The sequence below is a fragment of the Balaenoptera physalus genome (genome assembly GCF_965194825.1).
Source record: "Balaenoptera physalus genome assembly, chromosome: 6".
Classification (NCBI taxonomy): Eukaryota; Metazoa; Chordata; class Mammalia; order Artiodactyla; family Balaenopteridae; genus Balaenoptera; species Balaenoptera physalus.
Window position 1 is genome coordinate 91,060,638 of NC_138885.1, and position 27,303 is coordinate 91,087,940.

At 42.5% G+C, this 27,303-nt stretch overlaps 2 protein-coding genes across 5 annotated transcripts in view; both read left to right on the plus strand.

Annotated features, from left to right (window-relative positions):
• LOC309662239 (uncharacterized protein) lies at positions 1-27,270 on the plus strand (the record flags this gene model as incomplete). Its single annotated transcript, XM_082464713.1, has 3 exons — positions 1-67; positions 16,765-21,649; positions 23,363-27,270. 2 exons carry the CDS (start codon positions 1-3, stop codon positions 17,670-17,672), a joined length of 975 nt encoding a protein of 324 aa, XP_082320839.1. The 3' UTR covers positions 17,673-21,649; positions 23,363-27,270.
• SPATS2L (spermatogenesis associated serine rich 2 like) overlaps positions 16,079-27,303 on the plus strand; it is a 168,149-nt gene continuing 156,924 nt past the window's right edge. For 2 of the 4 annotated variants that reach the window (XM_082467155.1, XM_082467159.1), the window contains exon 1: positions 16,542-16,634. The gene's annotated coding sequence lies outside the window, so the exon portion shown is untranslated. Of the gene's footprint in view, positions 16,308-16,369; positions 16,635-27,303 lie in introns of those variants that run through there. The other 2 variants (XM_082467156.1, XM_082467160.1) reach the window with 2 other exon arrangements.

Here is a 27,303-nt window from a genome sequence, read left to right on the forward strand (position 1 = left end):
ATGATACTAGATGGAAACTTGGATCCTCAGGAAGGAATAAAGAGCATTGGAAATAGCAAAGAGCTGGGTAATTATAAAATCCTATTTTTTCTTCAACCTTTAAGAATTCATACAGTTTAGAGCAAAAGTTACAACACTGTCTTGCGGGACTTATACTATATGGAGATGCAATAAATAGGGCCATTATAGCATAAGGAAAAAGGGGGTAAATGCAAGCTCTATGATTGCACAGTTTCCTCATTTTACATAAAATAATAAAGAATAACCTAAGAGGGTCATAAAAAGTTAAGAATGATATTGTAATTGCTAGAGAAATTAGTTAAAACATTTAATGCAAAGAAGTATAGCGAAACAGCCAGTAGATAGATTAAAATGGAATTCTAAAATATATGTGATTCATCCAAAAGAAGGCATAAAAGGACAAATGGAGGAACAAATCAACCACAAGAACAAACATAAAATGAATAACAAAATGGTAGCATAAATCCAACCATATCAATATAAGCAATTCAATGGAGAAAGGAGTCTTTTCAATAAAAGACACTGGAATAACTGCATTATCCATATGCGGAAAAAATTGACCCTTAGCTCACACTGTACACAATTATTAATTTGCAATGGATCATAGATGTAAATATATAAGCTAAAATCATAATGCTTTAGAAGAGAATCCAGGAAACTGGATCCATGATTTGGGGAGAGGCAACATTTTCTTAGGATGCGAAAACAATCACTGCTTTGGAAAAATGATAAATTAGACTTCACCAAAAACAAAGACTTCTGCTCATTAGAAGACAGTGTTAAGGAAAAGAATAGATAAGCCACAAACTAGGACAAAACTGAGATTTATTTAGCAGAGGACTATTTATAAGGGTGTAATAAGGATATAGAGGAACCAAGAGAGATAGTGCCAGACCAGAGCTGGTAACAACAGACGGCAGGGGACAGTTACCAGAAACCACAAAAAGAGACTCATATAGAAAAGGTCGCCTTGAGAGGAGCTGTGATCTTCAGAATGCAGAGCAGTGACCTTTGGTCGAGGGACACAGCCAGCCTAAGGCAGTCCCATAGGATGGGAGCCAGGGGCATAAATAGCCTAATATTACTCTCCTCCATCTCTTCCACCTTTCACGATGGTTCCTTCTTGACCGAACCCAATCAGAAGACAAGGACAGGAAAGCTGATTGATAGAATCATAGAGACACTGTCAGGACCCTGCCCACATCACCTTGGCATCTACATTCCCATGTGATTTTTGTCAAAATCACATTTCATCATTTTTATCATATGATTACATAGGAATTGCCAACAAGACCATTCCAGAAGTTCCTACACACACGGTCAGATCCCTGGCAACTCTCACCTCCCTGGCTCCTTCAGCTCTCTCACAGTACCCATCACAAGTGTAGGGATTCCAGAAAGCACACTGTCTGGCACAGCCCATGCATGGTGCCTAACAAGACTCCCTCCTGAGAAAGCTTGGAGTGACTTCCACACCCACAGCCTACAGCTGAAGATTTCCTTACCCCTCCTCACCATGCTTTTTAACCCTCCACCTGATTATCTGCCAGGGTGGAGTGGACCAAGCAGATATCTATGTTTGCCAGTGATGTTTGAGAGGGGTTCTGGAATTGTAACCAACTGACTGGACTCAAATATGAATGTGAAATAGAGTAGAAGAGAATCAGGTAACTGGTAGTATTTGGACCGGAAAGCAGCTAAATCACCAACATAATAGAGCATCAGAATAAGGTTAGATACTAATTTCTGAGGAGATTTAAAAAAATTAGATTTGCTCAAGGTCATCTGTTTCTTGAACCAATTTTTAGTTTTTCAGGAGACCTGCTGAGGCGTTGTGCTTTATCCTCATAACCCTGAGGAAACCTGAGCAGATCTCAGTTCCTTGCAGCCTTAAGCTACCCCATTGTATCTTTCTTTCAGTTAAGTGACAGCCATAAAAGAAAAAGGAAACGTATTTCCTCACACAGTGGAACAGTCTTGAAGTAATCAAGTGAAGTTTGGTCCAGCAGCTCAATTACATCACCAAGAACTTTTCTCATTGAATATCCCTTCGGCCATCTACAGTGTTGGCTTCATTTCCAAGTTTCAGATAGAAGTTTTCCTCTCCTGGTGGCAGCAAGTTCAGTCCTTACAATTTTACAATCCAGTGCTTGGAGGAATAGAGAAGAAACTTCTGGTAGTTTCCACACGTCTTGAGAGTCACTCTCACTGAACCAACTCGTGCAATATTCCCATCTGTGAACCAATCTCAAGGGCCAGGAGCATTGAAAGAGCTAATTGGTCAATGTTCTACAGCTGAAGTTAGAGGTGGGCTCAGTTTTTATGGAACTTCATGACTTCCCAAAGACACTGGGGGCTATGAAGAAAGGGATAGCAGAAAATGAATGCTTGGAAGTAACACAATATCTACATATGTCCACTACCTAGCCTAAACGGCTACCCAAATATATACCTCTTCTATTGGCTTATTGAGCCCTAGCATTCCAACCTTAAAAAGTCCTTTGGTTAAGGCTTGGTCCTCTGCTAATGTGCAAGTATCCCTGCTAACATAATACATTCAGGCATAATCATCAATCATGAGCAGGTTTAGATTTGTGGAAGGGAGAGAGCACTCGAAAGCATGAGAGGCTTCAATACCTAAAAAGGAGAAGAAACTACCAGAAGGAGAAGTGAAGAAGAAACTTAGGATGCTAATGACAAATTGTGTCTCATTTTTTAAAAGTGGATACTTTTTTAATGGTCAAAATTATTTCCCAATACCCACAATAAGGTTCCTCGCAGCTTCACTGAGCAGGTTGAGGATGTCCATTTGTCATCTCCAGCCCGAGAATGGCTTTAGGAATTCACAGACCACTCTAGATATTTGAGTCATTTTTTATTAAACTCTGGTGGGCCATTCCAAAGAAGGAAGATGGGTTTGTCCCAGGACTTCTCTCTATTAAACTGAAATAAACAAGATCTGTAATCAGCCATCTTCTTCCTGCCTCCTAATAAAATACACAGACATACACATACTGTTAAAAGTATTCCATTCTCTCCTGGGTCAAAATCCATACAGAAAAGATGCTTCATGCAATAATCCTGGAGGCCCCCTAATGTGCCAGTTCAGAGTTATGAGCGTTTTAATGAGGCACCAATGAGGTACATTTATCCCTAGTTCCTGCCTACCCTGCTTCCCATTACTCTTCTCCCACCCTGAAAGGCCTAGGAACAATCTGGATCAAAGCAAGCTAATAGAACTCAAACTTGATAAGCTGATAAGCCAATAGGACACAAGACATAAATGTCGACTTATTCCTTTACTATAAAAATTTAAAAGTTGGTCCTACTGTATAGCACAGGGAACTCTATTCAATATCCTGTGATAAACCATAATGGAAAAGAATATGAAAAGAGTGTATATATATATATATGTGTATATATATATATATGTATAACTGAATCACTTTGCTGTACAGTAGAAATTAGCACCACACTGTAAATCAACTATACTTCAATAAAATAAATTTTTAAAAATTTAAAAGTTGAGATACCTTGAAAATAGAATAAGTAAAGAGTATGTTTTTAAAAACTAGGCAAACAGTTTGGGCTGTTGGCACATTATTATTATTATTATTATTATTATTATTATTATTATTATTATTATTATTTTGGTTGCAGGGGTTCTTAGTTGCAGCTTGCGGGCTTCTTAGATGTGGCTCATGGGCTCCTTAGTCGTGGCATGAGAACTCCTAGTCTCGGCCTGCATGTGGGATCTAGTTCCCTGACCAGGGATCGACCCCCCATCTCCCGCACTGGAAGGCAGATTTCCTAACCACTGCAACACCAGGGAAGTCCCTGGCACATTATTTTTGATTTAAAAATTTTAAAGTATAGGCTTCCACTGATTTACAATAAGGACAGACTGCCTTATAGTTTGTTTAAATGTATATGTGTTTCAACAAATTAAATATCCACATGGAAAACAATGAACTTCAATTCATAGCTCCCACCATATACAAAAATTAACTCAAGATGGATCATAGACCTAATTATAAAATCTAAAATTATAAAATTTCTGGAAGAAAATATAAGCTATTTTTGTGACTACTGTTTAGGCAAAGATTTCTTGAATGTGATACCAAATGCACACTCCATAAAAGAACAAAATGAACTTCACCAAAATTAAACATTTCTGCTCTTCAAAAGACACAGTTAAGGGAATAAACAGACAAGCCATGGACTGGGAGAAAATATTTGCAAACTATATATATATATGATAAAGAACTTATATTCAGAATATATAAAGAACTCACAATAACACATTTTTCAAATGGGCAAAGGAAGTGAACACTTTACCAAAGAAGATATATGGATGGCAAATAAGCTCATGAAAAGATACTCAACATCATTAGTCAATAGGAAAATGCAAATTAAGACCACGGTGAGATACCACTTCACATTTATCAGAATGGCTAAAATTAAAGCCACTGACCATACCAAATGTTACTGAGGATGTGGAAGAATTAGAACATCACAGACTGCTAGTGGGAAAGTAAAATAGTACAAAACATTAGGAAAAGTTTGGCAGTTTCTTATAAAGTCAAACATATACCTACTATATAATATAGTTATTCCATTCTTATTTATTTACCCAAAGGAAATGAAAGGATATGCCATATGAAGACTTTCCCACAAATGATTCATAGCAGCTTTATTTGTAATAGCTAAAAATATAAACAACACAAAGGTCCATCAACAGGTAATAAACAAATGGTGATATACCAACATAACAGAATACTATTTAGCAATAAAAGGGTATGAACTATTGATACATGAGGCATAAGAACAATTAAAATAATTATGCTGAGCAAAATAAGCCAGCCCAAAAAAAGAGCATATAAAATATGAGATAATTTACATAAAATTATAGAAAATGGAAACTAGTATAGTGACAGAAATTGGATCACTGGTTGTCTGGCAGTGGGAAGGGGTAGGGAAGACAGAAGGAGGGTTCACAGAGGGGCACAAAGAAGAAAAATTTGGGGGTTATGCCTTTGTTCTGCATCTTGACTGTGGTAAAAAGTATACGCATGTTAAAACATCAAATTGTACACTTTAAATATGTGCAATTTACTGTATACCAATTGTACCTCAGTAATATATTAAATAAATAAATGAAATTTAAATATACGTTTGTTGAAAATATCCAGCCATATTGTCATTTGACAATATTTGCTGAACCCTCCATGCACTGAGGCTATAAAAATAGGCATGAGTTGTAACTCCTATACTCTAAAGGCTTTTGAAGTTGTTGGAGAGTTCTAATTTTGGACTTGTGGAATGGAATTGTTTGTGGGACATAATTACATAGATTTAGGATCTAGAAGTCTAGAGCCAAGGACAGAGCTGTGAGCCGAAGATAAAGATACTGGAGTTATTATTTGTACAGAGCAAATGAAATTACTTATATGGAGGAGGTCATCTAGAAATAGAGTAGAGACTCAGGAGTGAAAATACTGAGGACAGAACACTGGGAGTACCAACATTTAAGAGGCAGGAGAAGGAAGATGCCCTAGTGTGAGACCGGACAGAGACCATCCCAGAGCTTGAATGAGCTCAGAGTGATAGCACAGGGAAGTAGAGTGTTCACACAAGGAGGACAGTGTCAGATCACTCGAGGAGGCCAGGGAAGATAAGGAGTAGACACTGTCAACTGATTTTGGCAAATAGAAAGTCTCTAGTGACCTTGCTGGAGAGAGACACTCCGTGTGTCATTGCAGAGAAAAAGTCAGACACCAGTGCTGTAATAGTCTCACCTTTCAGTTTGGTTATTATAAAGGAGGCAGAAAAGAAGCAGTTGGACATTTGAATCGTCCCTTCTCAGGATGTTACAGCACACTGGGGCACTGGAGCACTGAAAAGATGACGTCTGTATGTCTAGACTTCTAGCTTTTATTTCTCTGCTTTTTCTTTTCCCCAGATAAACACAGTCATACTCCTAATTTTGATCAGAATTCATGGCAGTCATCACTTCATTATTCTTTTTCCCCTTCACTCAAACCCCTAGGTCACTTATTTCTTTCTAGCTCCGTCTCTCTACTTCATGCTGTTAGAAACAGTGGTCCATGTCCACCATTGCCACTTCCTCACACTCCCTCTGCTTCTCACCATCTTCAGGCATCCAGAAATTTGGTTCTGATATGATGGGGGGTGGGCAGGGAATGGGTTGTCCTGTCAGATCAGGGGTAGCCTAGAGAGTTTGGTCGCCAAGCTGTGAGAAGCTAAATGTGGTTTGATTTTCCAGCCGAGAACTATACTGAAATGTCTGAACTCTTCACAACCAATGCTCTTTACTCTTTAGTACAATGACCTACCTGTTCCCTTGCCCTGAGATGGCCCTTTTCTGCTCACAGCTGCAAGCACTTGATCACTATCTGTAGACCATCTGTTCTCCTGCTCGTGGCTTACGGGCAAAAGGGGATCCTTGGTGGAAGCCTTTCAGATTTGGATTTAAGTAGCTCTCTTTCAGAGAAGTTGACTTTGAGTAGGGTTGTTAGTTTAGGTTTTTTTTTTTTTTTAAAATTAATTAATTAATTAATTAATTAGTTTATTTTTGGCTGCGTAGGGTCTTCATTGCTGCGCACGGGCTTCTCATTGCGGTGGTTTCTCTTGTTGCGGAGCACAGGCTCTAGGCGTGTGGGGTTCAGTAGTTGTGGCACATGGGCTCAGTAGTTGTGGCACACGGGCTTAGTTGCTCCGCGGCATGTGGGATCTTCCCGGACCAGAGATTGAACCCGTGTCCCCTGCACTGGCAGGCGGATTCCTAACCACTGAGCCACCAGGGAAGTCCCATTAGTTTAGGTTTTATCTTATGTCCTAGTCTCAGGAACTGTGCTTCCTCACCTTGTACTAGAATTTTTGGAACAAAATCCCCTCTGCTTCCTATTCCTGAGTACCTGGCTTATTAGCTGGCTATATCAGACAGGATTTCAATCGGTACGGAAACACATCTGGTCTGAGGTGAGCGGATCGTCACCTTACTTATACTGCAGCATCTTCCCCCCTTCTCCTCCTTGTCCAATCAGTCATCATCTCTGGGATATGCCCCTGCATCCAAGCCTTTCATCCCCAGTTTGGTAACTAGATTGGTACCTTCCAGAATTTCTCCTCTTTGTGGCCTCCTTGGCTCAGAATCATTTCTGGCTATAAGTCTTCAGTCTTAGACTTCATCTTAGAAAATCTGTTTTCTTGACTTTCTCCTTCACCTGCCCTGTCAGGCACTCATTCTCATTAGTAGCATCTGCAGGCTCCATCCTGAGACTACTCATAAACAAGCTTGTTTATCTCCAGGGATTTGATGGAGCAAGCTTATGCTGGCTTGATAGAGCCAACTGTAAAATATAAATATATATTAAGATCAAATAAACATAAATATAAATATATAATGTTGTCAAACTGTTGGTACCTTGAAATTGGCCATGGTAGGAGTATTTGTAATATGGAAATTGGCAAATGCTACAATTGGGGCCTTTTCCCCTTCTTAAAGGTGGTTTACTAGCACACCATTGCTTGTTCCTCCCCATAATTGCCCCTGCAGAATTGCGCACGCGTATGCACACACGCACGCACGCAGTGGACAGCTCTAGTTCCAGATCCGCCAGATTTCAGTCTACCTTAGCCTCCAGCTGCAGAGAACCCTTTCATACCCACCTACATCCAGGGATTTGACTTTTTTTTTGCTACTTTAAAACATTCACTTTTAACATTTAATAATGGAATATATATTTTGAAAATACCTTCGGGACCTTAAACTAGACGTATCCAAAACTACTGACCACACTATTTGAGAATGCTAATGTAGTACATCTGTGTCTTCAGAATGCATTTAATCACATGGAGGAGTCATTTGTGGGGGGAACCTACCTACTATGATGTTTCAGTATAGGGAATTCATATATCAGTATCATAGATGACTCATCACAGAATATTAACGTCTGTGAACTTCATAGTGGAAGAAAGAGGACCAGTTAATTATTACAGTTATTTCAGAGAGGCTGGTACAAACTGTGCGGCGATAAAACTGCATGAGCCAACCAAAATATCAAGTTGTCTGCCTTTGACAAGATTCTTGTAAGATCATGCTGTTACTTCATATTGATCTGGGGTTCTGTTACATATTTCTTCCATTAATAGCAATGAAAAATAAATTATTACTTATCATTGCAGTATTGTAGTAAATAAAACCATTCAAAACACGGGAGGAAAACAATAATAAAAAGGATGTTGAAAGGCTGGGGACCACTAGACTATGAATTTTTAAAGAGCATGCCAATTTTTTATTTTAAAAGAGCTAATATTTAGTTGCTATAAACACAGAGAGGTTGCTAGTTTAGTGGCTAGACACACAGGCTCTGGAGACAGACTGCCTGGATTTGTATTGGAGCTTTGTCACTTACTATATGATTTGGGGCAAGTTACTATCTTTGTGCCTCAAGTTTCTCACCTGTAAAATGGAAATAAAAGCACCTACCTCACATGATCGTTGTGAAACCAAAATGAAATAGCACATAAGGTGCTTAGAATGGTGTCTGACATGTAGTAATTAATTAATTAATTAATATTTGCTCCGTGTTCATTATTTATGCTATTTCTGGAGTGCTTACAATGTGCCAGGAGCTGTACTGCATGCTTCATATTCAATCTCCTATAACCCTTTGAGGTAAAACTTAAACCCATTGTATGAGTAAGGAAGCAGACTCTCAGCGAAATGATGTAACTTTTCCAAGGTCTCGTGGCCAGTAAGTGAAAGACCTTGGCTTGATGTATTTTAGGAGTTTTCATTTAAATGATAGAAAGATGTAAAACCACAGCTTGTATTGGAATCCAAGCCACCCGGATATTTAGTATTCTATTGGGAAATGCTTCCTTCATAGTCAACCAAACCCTTGCATGCTGTGGCATAAACTATTCTGGTTCTGTCTTCAGCAGAGACAGGAAAGTTCATGGACATCCCTGTGTTTCCACTTGAAGACTGTTACTAAGTTGCCCTTCTGACTTGGTTCTGTGTTCTCTTGGTTTTAAAAACACACAACTCCCATAGGCCTTCCTCATGAACTCTATTTATTAACCATAGAATAATCTCCACAGAAGTATTTCCATTTTCTCTAACTGTAATTTTTAACTTAGACTTTAAATCTAAAGTTCATTATTAATGTAAGTAGGGCGCAGTATCCTCTGGCTGAACTTGCTTCACTCATGAAGTAGCTGCATGTAAGGACTCCCCCATTTTGGACTTCCTTATTCCACCATCCCATCTGTAAGCTTCTATCCACAATGTGTCACAATATACTTAATAAGGATTTTAAAATGTTTCAAGTTTTCATGTCACTTTGTTTCACAGGGCTGAGTCTATATTCACTTATACTTAGTTGTGCAATCAGGAAGACGAATGGCAGTGTGGACCGGCGCTCTTTACAAGATAGATGTTGTTATTCATTCAGTCACCTTGTCTGGGTCAGGCACTGTGCTAGACACAGGAACAAAAGACATGGTCCCTGCTCACAGCTAGTGCTGAAGTCTCATCAGGGAGATAAATGCCCAATTACCTAATTATTACATTAGAGAAATGCACAGGAATCAACAGGAACCCAGGGAAAAGGGCAGGAAGACAGCATGGAATGCAGAGGTGCGGAGTCTGATAAAAAAATCCTAGGTAACTAGTCAGAGAGCCAGGCTCTGACCCCACTTTTACTATTAACTTCATTATTATGCCATCAGTTGTTGTTGAATTGTCCTTGCTGCCCTGCCCTGAAAAAAAAAAAAAGAAAGAAAAAAGAGAAAAAAGATACGTTGGGGTCATAAGCCCCAGTAGCTCAGGATGTGATCTCATTTGGAGATAGGGTCTTTAATATGAGGTCAGTAGGGTGAGTCCTAATCCAATATGGTTGGTGTCCTTCTAAAAAGGGGAAATTTGGACATAAAGACAGATGCATATGGAGGGAAGCCAATGTGAAGAGACACAGGGAGAAGTCAGCCATCTATAAGCCAAAGAGAAAGGCCTGGAACAGATCCTTCCCTCACAGCCCTCGGAGGAATCAACGCTGCTGACACCATGATTTCAGACTTTTAGCCTCTGGAGTGTGAGACAATAAATTCCTGTTGTAAGCCACCCACCTCGTCTGTGCTACTTTGTTATGGAAGTCCTAGCAAACTAATGCACCATTTCCTTGTTACCAGCATACCCCCACGTCTCAGGTTCCACGCCAGGCAAGGCCAGTCCCACATGTGTGAAGATCTGGGCAAAAGTGCTCAGAGTACAACCAACAAGAAAAATGCCTGAATCTGCCTTTGGCTCATTCCTATGCTGTGACCCAGAGGAATCGCGAGATTTCTTTAAATAGTGTGTTTGGGTTTACAACAAGTTTCCTTTGTCCTCTCTGGTGTGGTATCCAAAAGCGGCACCGGTGGGCTTTTGTTTATAAGGTAAGTAATATACAATAATATGGGGAATTTTAGAGTGCAAGCTATATCCGAGAAATAAAATAAAACTTTCAAGTAACACATCAACAAGGCATTACTTAAAATAAATGGTTAACAGACATACAAGATGTTCCATCACTACTAATCAAACTTGTGACAGAACTACTCTTGGTCAACAGAAAATGCTAATACACATCAGAGAACGAATGAATGAAGGCATCCTGAATTAGTGACAGCCTGTACACCTGTAACACACACTGGGGCCATTTGTCTTCCTGCTGGCACAACTAAGGTTGAATGAACCTCAAATTATCTTCCTAGAATACACAGTGACATGTAACCTTTAAAACCAAAAAAAAAAAAAAAAAAAAAAAAAGAACCCCTTCTATTAGGTATATATTCATTTCAGCTTCTGAGAAGAGAAGGTTTTTAACCTAAAAAAAATCTGAAGAAGTGAAAAGATTACCTAATATTTAGCGCCTGTATAGACTGAGAAAGTTCAGCCAAGGGACATTATTTGTTTTTTGTGTTTCCAACATGTTTTGCCCTCAGGCTGGCAAGGTTATCCTTTCTCTTCTCACCCCAAGTTTTCCTCTTTCCTGGAAAATTTCCAAGCAGAACCCTGGTTCCAGATCATAACCACTCAATCTGCTGCCATTGGAACTCCACGGGAGTGACTCATGCCTTTGGATTTGCCTCAGCAAGTCTTCAACAAGTCTTTGTTCCTCTGCCCATCCATCTCTCAACCTCTCGGCGTTGGCCAGGGTCCACAATGGGCTTTTTTTTCAGTCTCTCTTGACTTCTGTCCTTGTACTTTTCAAAGAAATTGTAATTATAAAAATGATATACAAAGGGAAAAAGAGAAGTATACAAAGTTAAAAATGGAAGAGCCCTACCCCAGCGGTTACCAATGTCAACAGTGTGCATATCCTTTAAGATACGTAGATTTCCACCCTCCTTCCCCTCTTTTTAGAGTACGTACTGTACATATTGTTCTGACTTGCTGTTATCACGCAAAAATATATCATGAACATTATTCCATGTCAACACATGCATAGCTCCCTGGTTTTTAAGTTATTTATTATTCCACAGTGTACATACACTCCATTTTTTTAACAATTCCTCTATTCATAAATGTTGAGGTGGAGTCTAACTTTTTTTCCTCCTGCAAATAATACTATAATATTTGTATTATAGTATTTACATGTATATAGACATACATGTAAATATATTTCTGCACACTTAGTATTTCTGTAGGATAGACTACTTGTAGTGGAAATGCATGGTCAGAATATATATGCATTTTTAATATTTACAGATACTGCAAATTGCTTTCCAGAAATGTTTATCAATTCATACTATAGTCAGTTGAGTATGAGAGTTGTTATTTTTTTATACACACTCACAAACACCTTATAGTAAAACACTTCTTTGCCAATCTAACAAGTAAAAACTGCTGTCTTGTTCTTATTTACACTCTGATCATTGATGAGGTTGAATATGTTTCCATATGCTTATTGGCACCTATTCCTTCTTTTGAAAAATTACCTCTTCATATCCTGTGTTCATTTTCTTATTTTGCTGCTTCTCTTTTTTGTATTGATTTCTAGAAGCTATTTGTTATTTCGCAAATTAACTCTTTCCTATTGTGTATATATGTTGCATATATTTTCTCCCATTAGTTAATATTGTTTATGGTACCCGTCACTGTATAGAAATGTTTGGGTTGTTTATTTGTTTTGTAGTCAAATCTGTTTAATCTTTTCTGGGGTTTTCATCATGATATTTCTAACTAGTTTTATTAAGATAACCAATACTGTAAAAGAGTTTCCTACATTTTCTTCTAGTATTTTATAGTTTCCTTTGTTTAGGTTATTAATCCATCGGGAATGTTTTCTGGAATCTGGAATAAGATAGCATATTAGTTATGCTTAACTCATCAGAAGGCTGCTTTTTTCACTCAGATAACATTTCAATGTGTGTGTTCAACAAGTAAATACCATAGAGTGACTCAGAGATTCAGGCTCCCTCCATCCTGTGTTTCTACCCTCCTCTAGGTAAGGAGTCAGCAAATTACCACCCCCAGGACACGTACACCCACTGCCTGTTTTTGTAAATAAAGTGTTATTGGAACACAACCATGTCCATTTGTTTACAAAGTGCTTATGACTACTTTAAAACAGCAGATAGTTATGACAGAGACCTCATGATCCACAAAACCTAAAATATTCACCATATGGCCCTTTATAGAAAAAGTTTGCTGACTCCTGCTCTGGAGTCTCAGAACCCTTCGTTTCCATATGGCAGACGGAGACTGAGAGATCATGCAGGAGGTTTTCCACGGTTGGGGACTGACGGTGGAGCACAAAACTTTCATCTACATTACACTGGGCGCAATTCAGTCTCACGGCCTCACCTCACTACACAGGAGGTTGAGAAATGTGAATGAGTCGTGCACCAGGGAGAAAAGAGGAACAGAGTTGTGGAATTATTAGCCATTCTCTGCCACAGTATGCCCTGCAATTATTTGTTTCTTTTTTCCTCCCTACTTGTTATCAGAATAGGCTAGATTATACTGCAGAAACAAACAACCCCTAAATCTCAGTGGCTTAAAACAACAAGGTTTATTTCTCACTCGTACTCCTGTCCAGGAAGGGAAGGTCAGCAGGGGTGGCATTGCTCATTATCGTCACGCACTGCAGTCCAGTGGAGCAGTCACTCCCCGGCACCTTGCTGATTGCAGTGCTACAGGGGAAAATAGAACGTGGTGATACACACACTAGCTGTTAACGTCTGCCCAGAGCTGATTTCATTGGCCGAAGCAAGTCGCAGAGCTACCCTGTACTTCAGTATGCTGGGGACACGCAATCCTACCATACGCTTTCAAGAAAGCAGAGCTGGAATATTTGTAAACAGCTCTAATGAACACCACGCTCACACACACAGAACACATTCAACTCCTCCCAAAGGGAGATCCCCCAGATTGTACCCAGTCCCTGCACCTAGCCAAAGTCAAGGATCTCTAGATGAAAGGCCTTCCAGTAGGTCTGGATAGCGGCCTGGAGCCCAGCGGTCAGTGGTCCAGAGCCTAGCAACTAAGAATCACTCTCTGTCTCCATCCTTATTCGGATGCCAAAATTCTGATGCAGACAATTGACCATGGCCTAAAACTGGCTTCTGGGATCTGAGCTGCTTCCATGAATGTGAACCCTGCTCTGAATGGCCATGGCTAGAGAATCAGGACAATCTAGGAGATGGAAAATAGGAAATATGGCATTTTGCTGAAATCTTTCAAGGAAGAGGTCAGCCTCATTGCAGGATATGCATTGTTCCCCCATGCTTACAATTAAGCACATCAGATAAAGGGTGTAAGTGACAATATGGAGGAAAGCAGTAGACACAGATTAAAAATACCTATATGGAAATATTATAATATACAAACTAACATACTTTTTTCATCTCTCAGAAAATGTCTACTCTTACGATTCTTGTTTGTTTGCTGAAGAAAAGACGTTCACTTTTCCATTTAGCTTAGAAAATGGTAAAATGAGATTCACGGATTATAATCATAGAGAATCATTTTGAAAAAGAGTCACATTAGCATTATACAGATAACCTTCTGATCAAAATTTCAAATAACGTAATTTTTTGAATAAATTCTCAATATCTGGTGCCAGCACCAATACATATTTTTTTCATATTTTATTTCTTTGGATTTTTATATCTCCATGTAATTATAGGAATGTAATTCATATATTTTAAAAATCCTTTATGCTTAACGCATCAAAATACTGCTTTGTTAGTTATTTGATGTCCAAGAAATTTTTACATGCTTATTGAATAAACCCTCTCTCCGAGAAAGTTTTCACTTTTTTTTCCCTAAGAGTAAATTAATTTGAACAGCAAAAGGTTTAAGTTTTATTTGAAACTCACTGTGTATAAACTTTTAAAAGTCTGATTTCTTTTGCTAGGTCCCTTAATAACCCTTGAAAGTTGTAATTATTTTCTTTAGTTACTTTATAATTGTCTTTTCCTGGACTGGGCCTCCACTCCATTCCCAGTAGAAAATTAGTTTTAGTCTAGTTTGTGGTACAGTGGCTACTACTATACATCCATTCTCCATTTATTTATTTTTCATCAAATTCAATGCTTTAATATTTTCACTCTCAATGTACACACCAGTTATTCTTGTGGTTACTACCTACTTACTGGGAAGTAGCCCTTAAAGGTAAAAGGCCATGTATGGGCTTCTGAAAACCCTTTCTTCCCTCTGGGCATATTCAGGTCTTGAAGGCTTTCTTCTTTCAGTCTTTACTAAACAAATTAGATTTGGAGTCCTAGGAAGTAATGAAGTGGTAGAAGAAAGGAACGAAGAATGAGTTCCATGTTCTTTCCAAAGCCCTTCCTAGGAAAACAATAATTTATTACTCATTTTGGAATTCTGATTATGAGGAGAAACTCCCCAAAACTTAAGTGAATTATTTTGCCAGAGGACCTAAAAAGTGCATCAAATTCCAAGTCAAATTGTTACAAGTTTGTTACAGATTGTGTAGGTTCAAACCCTCCCTCTAACATTTCTCCTCTCCGTGCCTCAGTTTCTTTATCTATAAAAAAAGTTCAAAAATACTACCTACCTGATTGGACTGTTTAAAGGATTAAATAAGTTAATACTTATAAAGCACTTACAAATATTTTAAAATAAATTATATGACCCATACACCCATCCAGTGCAACAAGAACCGCCACCACAAGTCACAAAAGAAAATAGGTTCCCTGGCTTTCGGCTCCTTTATCCCTTATTAGGGCTGTGCTTTGTCCACAGGGGCACACTATGTTAGAACATTTGAACTTTACCAGAAAGGTGTTTGTATCTAATTTCAAATTATGAATTCCTGAACATCGGATGATATACCATTCTGCTATACACTCAGGGGCCCCTTAGAGTTTGGAGCGTGAGAGGCGTTAAGTAACTCCGTCCTGCGTATTTGCAAGGGGCTTTGACATCCAAGGAGCCGCTGAGAAACAGTTATTGGTATTGAGAAAAAGGGAGGTTAAGTCACCCTGAAAAAAAACAAAACAAAACTGGAGAGCTGCCTGCATTTCACTCTACTGCCTCTGGAAGAGGTGTGTTATCTAAAGTGCTTCCATCATGAATAATGATTGAGAAACTGCCTTTACTCTCCCGACTACTGTACTCCCAGGCAGAAATCCATGGGCTGGTGCCCACGGTGTCTATCTGGAACTTGGTTATCACACACGTTTAGAGCAACCCGTCCTGCAGCCTGAAAGGCAGCGAAAGGGAGGAGCCGGAATACTCCCGGTTAGCCGCGTTTCTAAGGTCAGACCCAACCAAACCCAGTACTTTTTCCGCGTCTGGTTCTTCAGGTCATTTCGGAATCGGCTACCTTTGTTTACATTTTGAGCTTGGCTCAGCACCAGAAAGCATCCGTGCTTTCTAAAAATAGAAGCATCTTGCATTTGTAGACGGTGCTGGGGGGAGCAAAGTTCATTCTCCTGGGTACGGGAGGACGCCTCTCCTGCAACACGTGCGGGGCGTGGCAAAACCTTTGAATAACAGGGGCCGTTTAAGTGAGGCGGGGGTTCGGGGAAAGGCGAGGAGGTTGGTGTGGGGCAAGCAAAGCGCGGAAGCAGTACGGGGATTCTTCTAGAAAGTGGGGTGGGAAAGGAGCTAGGGAGGGCGTGTGGAGGGAAGGGATCTGTGTCAGAACGTGCGTGTGAGCGGATACAAAACCCGAGAGAGGCGTGAGCAGCGCTGTGTGTGCGAGCGGGAGCGAGGGGCGCCGGCTCGGGGTGTGTGCGCCTGGGTGAGTGACACCGAGGGGCGGGCTGGCCGGCCGGCCGGCGGGTGGGGGCAGCCTACGAGGGGCGGGAGTGTCCCTGCGTGGAGCGGGCCGACCCGGAGTTGTGTCAGTGAAGGAATCTAGCCCGGGGGCCGAACCGGCTGCGCCCTCCGCCGCGAGCGCCGGCTGCGCGGGGCGAGCTCCGGCCGGCGCGCGGCCCAGGCAGCGGCTCCTGCTCCGCCCGCCCTCCGCGCCGCAGGGGCCGCCACCGTCGCCGCGCCTCCACCGGCGACCGCGCCCCCGATCCCTGTTCCCCTGCCCGGGACGGAGCGGCCGGCGCTCGGCACAGAGGTAAGCCCGGAATCCCCGGCCGCCGCCGCCGCCTCCTGGGACACCCTCCCCGCCAGCCCGCCGGGCCCGGGCCGGGACGCGGGGCTCGGGCGGACGCGGCGGGGCCTGCGCGGCCGGGACGGTGGCTGAGCCCGGGCCGCGCGATCCGCAGCCTGGGCCGCCCAGCCCCAGCCGCCTCCCGAGGCGCTGGGTGTGGCCCCCCGCTCGGCGCCGACGCGGGCTGGCCGCGCGGACCGGACGCGGAGGTCGCCGTCCTTCCTTTCTCGGGCCGGCGCGGGCGAGCTAGCCGGCGGGCGGGAGGAGGCGCCGGGTGCGGCGCACATTCGCGCGCCCGGGGCGAGCGTGTGGCCGCCGCGCTCCGACGTGGACCCGCCCGCCCCGGATCTGAATCGGCCGCGGTCCCTCGCCTGCCCTCCCCCGCGCGAGCGTCCCCTTCCACCCGCCTGGCGGACGGAGACCCACCCCTTCCCGCCGCCCTCCCGCTCCGAGCCGCCTCCGCCGGCAGCGTCTCGCCCTCGATCGCCGCCCGGCCCGGGGGCCGCGGGTCCGGGGAAACCCGCGCCCCTTGGGCGCCAGGCGGGAGCAGGATGCGGCGACCCCCGGTGCCGGCAAAGTCGCTGCAGTTGCCCGCGGCGTGACAGGAGTAGATGCCGAGCGACCCGGCCGCGGGACGAAGCGGTCGCGCTGCCGCGTCTGGGCGGGCGGACCCGGAGTCGGCCGACAGCGGCCCGAGCCCAAGACAGCGGTGGCTCCGGAGATGCGAGAGGGTCTTCCCGCTCTCTCCACACGCTCGACTTTTCCGAGTCTTGGAAGATCGGCCCCGCTCTCTCCCACTCTGTTCGGCAGTTAATACTTACTGCAGACGTAGGAGGTGAAGGGCTGAGACTTTACCTGGACGGGGATGCGACTGAAACCTCCCATCTTCTCAACTGGAGGTTTCCACCTCTTGGGGGTTTGGTGTGTGTGTTTGTGAACTTCCTGAGCCTTCAATTCCCAGCAGTCCGGGTTTTAGCAGATGCCAAGCTTTTGGAGACCTGACATGTAAAGATTCTTTCTGTGCAGCATTTTCCTTTGAGTGTATTACAGAATCTGTAGCTTGAGAGCTAGTGAAAAACCTTGAACTTCAAACACAGTCTCTTTCTTTACATAAAATATTATGTGTAATATTTTTCACTTGCTTATTTACATTTAAAAAAATGTTACATGAAAAACTTTTACCAATCCTCTTGCAAGTAAGAAAAGAACGACTCTGAAATTTTAGAACCTATGCAGAGGAAGAGGCTTTATGCCAGTATTTAAAAGAGTAAGGTCGTGTAACCTTTATGACCGGTTTAGTTTGCCTTCAAGGAACGATTCATTGCCATTATGATTGATTTTGTTATCTAGAGATAAAGCAGATGTGCAATATGGCAGGGAAAAGAAGGGACAGGAAGTCAGAAATTGCTTCATTCTGGAAAAGAAATAAAGAATATTCAAGTAACAAATACAGTGACTTTGAAAGATACTCTGAAAGTGAAGTCTACAGTTGCTTTCTGGATAAAGTATTTGATTGGCCTTATAAAATTGTATCAACCAGAAAGCAGTGTGTTGTATGGGTGGGGGCAGTTTTTATCAAGTAATTGTAGTGTTTTTAAAAAATCTGTGTATGAAAATATTTGTTGGAGCTCTAAGTGAGGAAGAATCAACTTTGGGAATGATTTTCTATTTGGACAAGGCAAATACTGCTGCAGTCTCTAATTAGAGTTTTGGATTAAACTCAAGCTTTGTTAAAATCTATTTTATGGGGCAGCAGAACAAAAAATATGTCCGATTCTTTGTGTGGCTTTAAAAATACACACACACACACACACACACACACACACACACACACACACGACTAGCTCCAAAGGGTAATTTGCATAAAAATACAATCACTTGAATGCAGGGAATATTTAAGAGGATAGTAAAAAAAACTCCACATCTGGGGAAGGAGTATATTAATTGGAAATTTTCTTTCTTTCTTTAATCCTTGCCTCTGAAAATATTAAATAATTTTCTAGGAATCAACTTAGTTTAAAGTACTTACTTAGGCAAAATGATCAAGACTCCTTTTGTATTCATTTTGTTTTAGGGAGCCCCTTAATGAAAGCCTTCAGTTGACTGTTTCTGTGCTTGCACTTATTTTCAAGTGGCCTTTGTGGGGATAGGTGTCTGTGGGCTTGTGAGGCTGCTTGGGCAACCTCTGTAATGACCAGGAAAAGAAAATGCTTAGGCCACACCATTTCAGTCTTTGATGCGCTGCCAATAGGAAGCATCTCAAAGACCTGCTTTGCCGTGCAAATGGAAATACTTTCCATCAGAAGTTAAGCTTTAGAAATGTTTCATTTTTGGTTCTAAGTTTTATCAGTTTCTCAGCCTCTGATCATAGAGTTGTGCTGTTGTTATCAATGAACATTCATTTATGGCTTTTGTGTTGAAGGCACCTAGGTGGTCTTCTTTTCATCCTGTTTACCTTTACACAGCTTTAATCAGTGTCTTATGAGGCAGGACAAGAACTTTTGGTTACAGTTTGATAAATGGAAGAAGTTGAGGTTGCTCATGGTAAGATCTAAGCTGCTACCACCTGTCTCGCCATGTGATTAGAGTGGAGTGGGTTTTGTATTAGACAGATACTGCTTACTCACTGCTCCCTTGTGCTTCTTTCCCAGTCATCTTCTGTAGACCCTTTACTGTTACTTGACTGTGATAATTGAATCAGATGGCTGTTATAATTTTTGTACACAGAACAGTTGCTTTCACAAGCATGACATAGGACATGAGGGCAGATACATAATATGGGCAGATTTAAGTGATGGAGTCTATTTATTGATCTCTGAATGATCGTGCATAATTCAGCCAATCAATTCATTCCATCACTGTTCTGTCTTAGAGTGTAATCACACAATTAGAATGTGATTTTCACGATAGAAACAGTTAAAAACCCGGTACACATAATTATAGAAGAAAAACAAACTTTTCTTTTTTCTTCCATTTTTTTGAAGTAGTCTGCTATGAAGGTGTTATTTCCTTGACACATCAAAATGGCTAATTTGGAGTTGTGATGCTTGTTATGTAAATAGGCCATATGTTGAATTTCTATAGAAGTTTATTCGTTCAGTGTTGTGATAATGGATAGGATTCCCTAAGTACCATAACTAAGAAAAATAATCTGTGAGGATGCGTTTCTGTCTACTATTTATATTCTTCCCATTATTTTTGTTTAACAGCTAGAGTTTTTATTTTCTAATAAAAATATTCTTAAATGTGATGGTGTTATTTACCCTTATACATACAAATCTTTCTCTCTAGTCCTGACACAAACTCTATTCTCATTTATGCACCTGTTTAATAGTTTTCACGGTTGATGTCCTGTTGTTAGGCCAGCGGCTGCATGCCTATCAACTTTTTATATCCTCTGCTAAACCTCTTCCTTTCACACTGAAAAGACTTTTCTTTCCTTCATACTGTTAGCGTTCTCTTCATCACCCAGACTGCAGACCTAGGAACCATCCCTGACTCTTCTCTCTCTCTCGTTCATTCCATTAGTAAAATCGGGCACGAAGTCCTGTTAACTCTTCCTTTGTAAGAGTTTTTCCGAGCCAGCTCCCACATTTCCTTGGCATTCCTCACTCCCCACACCCCGATAGCCCAGGCCCTCGGCCCTCCCTATTCTAGGATGATTATAATCTGCTACATCCCGTCTCTCTGTAATTGAGTTCTCCCCATGCTTCGCACTTCATCATATCAACCTTCCTAAAGTCTCTTCTCCTTAGAATTCTTATCCAAGGATTGTCTCACAGGAAGTCTGAGTTGTACTCAGATTTGTCTGATTCCAAAGCTAGTGCTCTTTCCACTAGTTCAAATTCTTTTTATGCCCCCTCCCCCTCCCACCACCTTTGGTCCAACGTCTCAACCTGGTTTTTATTTTTTTTTAATTAATTAATTTATTTATTTTTGGCTGCGTTGGGTCTTCGTTGCTGCGCGCAGGCTTTCTCTAGTTGCAGTGAGCGGGGGCTACTCTGCATTGCTGTGCGCGGGCTTCTCATTGCGGTGGCTTCTCCTGTTGTGAAGCATGGGCTCTAGGCGCACAGGCTTCAGCAGTTGTGGTGCACAGGCTCAGTAGTTGTGGCTCGCGGCCTCTAGAGCACAGGCTCAGTAGTTGGGGTGCACGAGCTTAGTTGCTCTGCGACATGTGGGATCTTCCCGGGCCAGGGCTCGAACCTGTGTCCCCTGCATTGGCAGGCGGATTCTTAACCACTGTGCCACCAGGGAAGCCCCTCAACCTGGTTTGAATATACCTCACTCTTGCCCAAATTTTACTTACCAACCTTATTTTCTACTTTTCTAACGTGAACCTTCTATTCCTACTAATTGGATCTCACTGTCCTTCTAAGATGACTTTGTACCCTTTTGTTCATGCTCTCCCTTTTAGAATGTCTTTTCCTTTTTCCTCTGACCTAAGCACAATCTCCAAGTTAAGTCTGCTTGCCCTAATCATGTTACTCTCATTGGATTCTTCCTCTTCTGCCCTTTTGTCTACATCATTCTTTAGACCAATAGATACTCTCTTATACGATTGTGTTCACAATTCTTGCTTTCCCAACAAGATTGCAAGTCCCTGGAGGGCACTGATGTACCTTGTATGCTATCTTTGAACCATCTACAAGCTTTGGGCATAGCAAGCCCTTGATAAGTAGACCTATAGAATCAATAAACTAGAAAGGTGAATTTGTTTTTTTAAAGATGGGCTTTGATATTGCCTGTGTACTGCTCATCGTCATGTCTTCAGAGCCTAGCTTGCAGCTTGACACCTAGTCATGACCTCAATAAATATTTGTTAACAGAGAAATTAATGTTGACATTGGATGAAAGGGACAAGAGTTTGAAGGAGGTGCCTGTCGAGGAGTTTTTCCCCCATTTTTCTTCAGTGGTTCTAATCAGCCTCTCCATTCATCAGCTGTGAGGATTCTGAGGCCTTGGCATTTTCCAGAGTTGAGGTACTGATGGAGGCTGGCAGTTGTGAGTTAGAATTAAGGAGGCTGTCATTATTTTAAGGTGGAGTAATGGGTCCCATTAGTTAGCAAAAATGAAAGGATTGAGGCCTTATGCCAGTATTTTATACGTAAAACAATTAGAGTTATCAGTTTTATAAATATTCAACTTATCGGCTCCAAAATCCAAGACTGTATTGCAGAGCTACCCAACTTTTTCATTTAAAAGCTTCTTGTACATTAAAAAAATAAATCATCTGGGGATCCATCTAGGGATGAAAAGTGAGGTAGGGAAAAATTGCCACACCCATCCTATTGTATTCAGGACAAAATTCAGTTCTTTCAACTTTTAATAAGTCTCACTTTGTACAAGGCACTGTTTCTGCCGGGAAGGAGTTTATAGTCCAGCAGGAGAAATAACACATGTATCTCAGAAACAAAGGTCTAAGAGAGCTCAGAAGGGAAAATTTCCTTCAGGTTGGAGGGCGATGGGGACCTTCCTAGAGTGACAGTTATTTGAGCTGATTATTGAAAGGCTTTGGGTCAGATTTCAATAGCTATTATTGGGAATATAGAGATGAGGGAAGGGCAGCAGGGTTGGGAGGAACACAGGCGAGGCATTCCACGGTGTTTTGACTCTAACATCAGTCCTCTAATATACTACCACTGCTTCAAAAGCTGAAATACCACTAGGACTCTCCTGGGTACTGGTGGTCTGCAATGTTCAGTAATGAAACTTAAAGGAGATACGGAGACCTGAAATAGGTACTTTGGTGCCAAGTGCTGAACTGACCATGACATAAAGTGCAAAATAAGTCTTGTAAGCAGTATAACTGGTGCGTTTCTGGGTAGCATCCAACTGGCTTAGAATGCTTGAAGAGGTCTCGTGCAGTATGGAAACACCACTGAAGATGGAAACTTTCATAGTAATGTAAATAGGAAGAGGTCAGCACTGATTGTGGTCCCAAGTAGCCAGCCATCTGTGGGACACTGCCCAGTGATCCTAGCAGAGCTCAGTAAATGAGTAAACATACTGTTATGGTTCCCAGATTCTGATTCTGTGTAACTACTCCATGGATTGTAAAACTAGGACCGATGGGTGTGAGTTTCAGGGAGACAGATTTGGGGTCAGTATAAGGCAGGTGGTCCTGTTATGAATTGTGCTAGTTCACGAGGTGGTAAGACCCCATGATTAAATGTATTTAATGTCTCAATACATGCATCGTCTCTGTTCTTCCTCAAAGCAGTGCTACTGCCCCCCTCCCCCCCATTTTAACGACAGGCAATACTGAAGCCTAGGAAGGTTGAGTAGTGAGTACATTGTACAGCAGGTGTCAGCCCAGGCAGTTTGAGGGCAGCGACTGAATATGTACTGGATGAAGAAAGGAGGCAAACGTCAGATGGCCATTAGGATTTTTAAGGGCCCTTCCTAACGCTAGAATTGAGTCTTTAGTTCTCCTTTCGGGATCAAGACGCTAATTGTTGCCAAGCACTAATTCATTAACAGCAGCACCCAATTCCTAGAAATTCAGAACAAAGTGAATACAATCATCGTCATCACCATGATGGCCACCACTTAGTGATCATCTCATTTAAACCTAACAGCTATCTTGCAAGGTAGGGATTATGTATCCTTTTAAGGAGGGGGCTCTAGGAAGTTACATAGCTTGATCAATCTGCAGAGTTGATCGGTGGCTTTTTTCTTACACCACCCTTTAGGGTAATTCGTGGTGATACGGGAAATATTTACCTATCAGTTAGGCACAGACACCGACCAATCAGAGAGACCACCAGCTATATACCACGCTGTGGCTCTTCCCAGTGATGAACGTCCCCTGAGGTGATGTTGAGGCCAAGTCCAAAGGGATGTGAAAGATTTGGTAATATACCAAGACCACACGTCTGGAGCTCCAGAAAACTAGTGACTTTTTTCTGTGTTCAGCGTTTATCCGATTTTATACATGATGTGTAGTACTATTAAAGAAAAAAAGCCTTCACCTGTAATTATATTTCACATATATTTCTAAATAAAGAAAAGTAGTTTTGCAATGGTCACGTTGTATCTTCCTTATAAATGGCAGGGCCTTCTTCCTCATTCCTTTTCTACCTTTTACTTTCCTCCAGTCAGAGGCTCATCTGTCTGGACACCATCCCCTCTTGCTTCCTCAGGCATCTTGCTCCGTGATCTCGCTTTCCTTCAGGGTCTCAACCAGCCTTCTCCCTCGTCGCATAAGCATTCATAAGCCTTTTCGTTCTTTAATAACAAGAGAAGTCAAACAAAACCCCTGCGGCCCCTTCCCTGTCGGTCTGGTCACGTTGCATCTCCCTCCTGGGCTGAGAAGGCAGCTCCTTGAAGAACAGGTCTTCACACTACACCCCCACCTCCCCAGCCCTCTACAGCCCTGTCCTCTCGTAATGGCCACGTCTGTCCTGCAGACCGCCAGATTCATTGGCCAGGAGTCTCTGGTGTTACTGACCACTACTCCTTGAAACCTTGCCCACCTGTTTTCTGAGTCATTCCTTTCCTGATGTCTTTCCTGTTGCCCAACTGCTCTGCATTAGACTTCTCTGCTGGTTCCTCTCCTCCTCCCAGACCTCGGTACCCTCTAGGGTTCCCCTTTCAACACTCTGCTCACCTCTTCTTTTCTTCTGCTACCACCTATATGCCATCAATTCCTAAATCTGCAACTCTGAACTCTTCTGACATCTGCTGCAGGTGTCTTAAACTCAGGGAGTTCAGAACTCTACTTCTGCAGCCAGCATATTCCTTCTGGGTTCTCTACCTCAATTGATGAAACCCACTTGACCAAGTTTAAACTCCGGGAGCTGTTCTAGGATCTCACTCTTTCTCAACCCTTACTTTTCATTGATGACTAAGCTGTGTAAAAACTGTCTTCTCAAACCCTTGAATCTGCGCTCACCTCTCTAGGCCATTACCACCACGACTGCCTAGGTTCAGGCCCTCATCACTCTCTTGAGGGTTACTGCAGTAGCCTTGTAACTAGTCTCCCTGCCTTCTGCCTGGCCTGCTTCCAACCCCTTCCCCACACTGCCGCCTTTCTAAAAGGCAAATTTGATCATGGACTCTCTGCTGCTTCAAATCTTTCAGCGGAGTCACTGTTTCTCCAGGATAAAACCTAAGCTCCCTAGCCTGGCACAAAAGCTCCTTTGTGATGTGGGCTCTCCCCTCGGGTGTGTATCAGAGTCTTCTCTGATGACCCTGGTCCCCACTGACTACCTCTGCCCACAGCAGCCCTACTAAAGGAAATGAGTTGTTACAGGAGAGAAACGAGAGGAGGGATGGGAGCAGAGAAGAGATTGAAGAACTGTGCTGTCCAGTACCATGGCCACTAGCTGCCTGTGGCTGCCGAGCACTTGAGATGCTCCTAGTCCAAACTGAGATGTGTTATGAGTGTGAAATACACCACGGGTTCAGACTTGGTATGCAAAGAGGAATGCCAAATAGCTCGTGAACAAATTTTATTGATTACATGCTGAGACAGTAACATTTTGGATATAATGGGTTAAATAAAATATATTATTACAAGTAATTTCACGTTTCTCTTTATCTTATTTTTTTTTAACATGGCTACTAGGAAATTTTGAACTACCTGTGTGGCTCGCATAATAGTCGTATTGGACAGCATCGTTATAGAACATCTCCTTGTTCCCAGGAGATGCATCCTGTGTGAGCCAAGCCCAGGAGCTTTTTGAATGACTAAGTCAGCCCTACAGGTATAGAGAAGCAGCAGCTGCTCAGTTTCTTAAATCCACAGATATTAAAGTGCTTTAGATAAGATTCAGAATCAGAGAGACAGATTGTGAAAACTACAACCAGGAGTCCTTCATACGGTGTGCGCGGGGCTAAAATCACGAGTCTGGCACATCTGTCTTGCCAGGCCCACCCAGTCACCATCAGGAGAGGGAAACAGGGATACTGTGTGCTACAGGGAGGACTTGAGGTAGACGGGAGGAGCAAGGGCAGGGCGAGTGGAGTCCCGGGAAGCCTCTTGCTTGTGAGGTACAGACAAAACACCAAGAGCCACGCCTAGGTCTCTGAGATTCCCCCATCCTGCCACGGACCCTTTCCCAGTGGGAGAAGTCCCAGGTCCTCCACTGTCTTGAGCCTCAATAATATGTACACGATAAAGCCATTGTGCATCAAACAAAATGACGTGCCCAACAACTAGTACTCCTCAGTTATGCCTTAAGATACTGAGGACAGCAGTCTGTGGATCATTTGGCCCAGAAGGCTTGAGGAAGGTACACGGGCTGTCACAAGGACCCAGAAGATAATATGTCCTAAGAGATATGCAGACCTTTGTTTTCAAGTGGAAAAGCCAACCAGTGATGGGAAAGCAGAGCTTACCAGGATGGGGCAGGAGGGAGAAACCTGGAGGTGAGGGGAAGAAACCATGACTATCACGGGAAAAATTCAGCGGAATCAGGTGCCGGTGACTCTGATAGGCAGTGGGACTCAGCGCCTCTCTCCTGGTGGTTTATGTGCTGTGTCCTGTTGAGCCCTTTGGTTCTGAGAAGAATGCCCCTGGGCAGTTGTTTTGATTTGCTTTTACATATTAGGCATTAGTATAAGATTCTGGTAGGAGGAAAGGTTCTTATGCTAAAAATAAAAGTTTGAAAGTCATACCTGTACAGAGACTGGCCTGAGAAAGTGGTGACCACCCTGCTGTGGTGATTGCTCCCCCAGTTGCAGGATCTGGGACCAGTTCGGGCGCTTGGCAGGAGCTACAACTCCTTTCCACCTGCACCCGAGTGACTCTCCATTGGGTTGACCATGCAGTCTGTCTGGCCTTACCTGGGAAGCCAGAACTGTCTCATTCTTGGGTACCACATTTTCACTTTGTGCCCCAGGTTCTCTCTCACATTTCCAAGTCCCTGATTTGAGGTCTTGTGTAGGAATCTCACATTGCCTTGGGTAAGGATCCCATCACATATCTCCAAGCCTTCTTAAGCCAGTAGTCTTGCCTCTGAGCTACAAGCCCTAGAGTAAGCGTTTTGCTGGTCCCTTTCGAGCTTCTACTAACACCTGCCAGCAATGGGCAGGAAACTCAGCTAGTTTAATAGGTATTTGTGGAATTGAAGAGCTTGCCTGGATACTGGCTGTTCCCTGATTCCAGACCCCTGACACCAGACACTGTTTGGCTGCCCCACTGGTCTCTGGGTCCCATTTGTACCACATGTGCAACTTGGGAGGGGAAGGGGAAGGCAAGTATAGGGCTGATTTTCCTAAATGATGGTACATCCGCTTCTTTGTTCCCTGTGAGAAGGCTGGTCTTAAGTGTGGGCAAGAAAGGTGGCTGCCTTTATGGTGTGATTTCAGAATTCATTCTATTCAAAAGGGCTTTGCAAATATCAACACTCTCTCTTTCCTGCTCTCTAATATGCAAAAGCCTACATGATAAGAACTCTATTCTCTTTCCTAAGACCAGTATGGTTTAGAAGAGAAGGAAAACAGATTTGATTTGATAGTTGAAAAGCCTGGTTCTGACTCATGTAATTGGCTGGCTGTAATGAACTTGAGCCAATTATTTAATCTTCCTGAACCTCAGTTTTCTCATTTATGGAGTGAAATTAATAATACCTACTTGCCTTGTTATGATTTTTTTTTTAATTTGTTTTATTTATTTATTTTTGGCTGC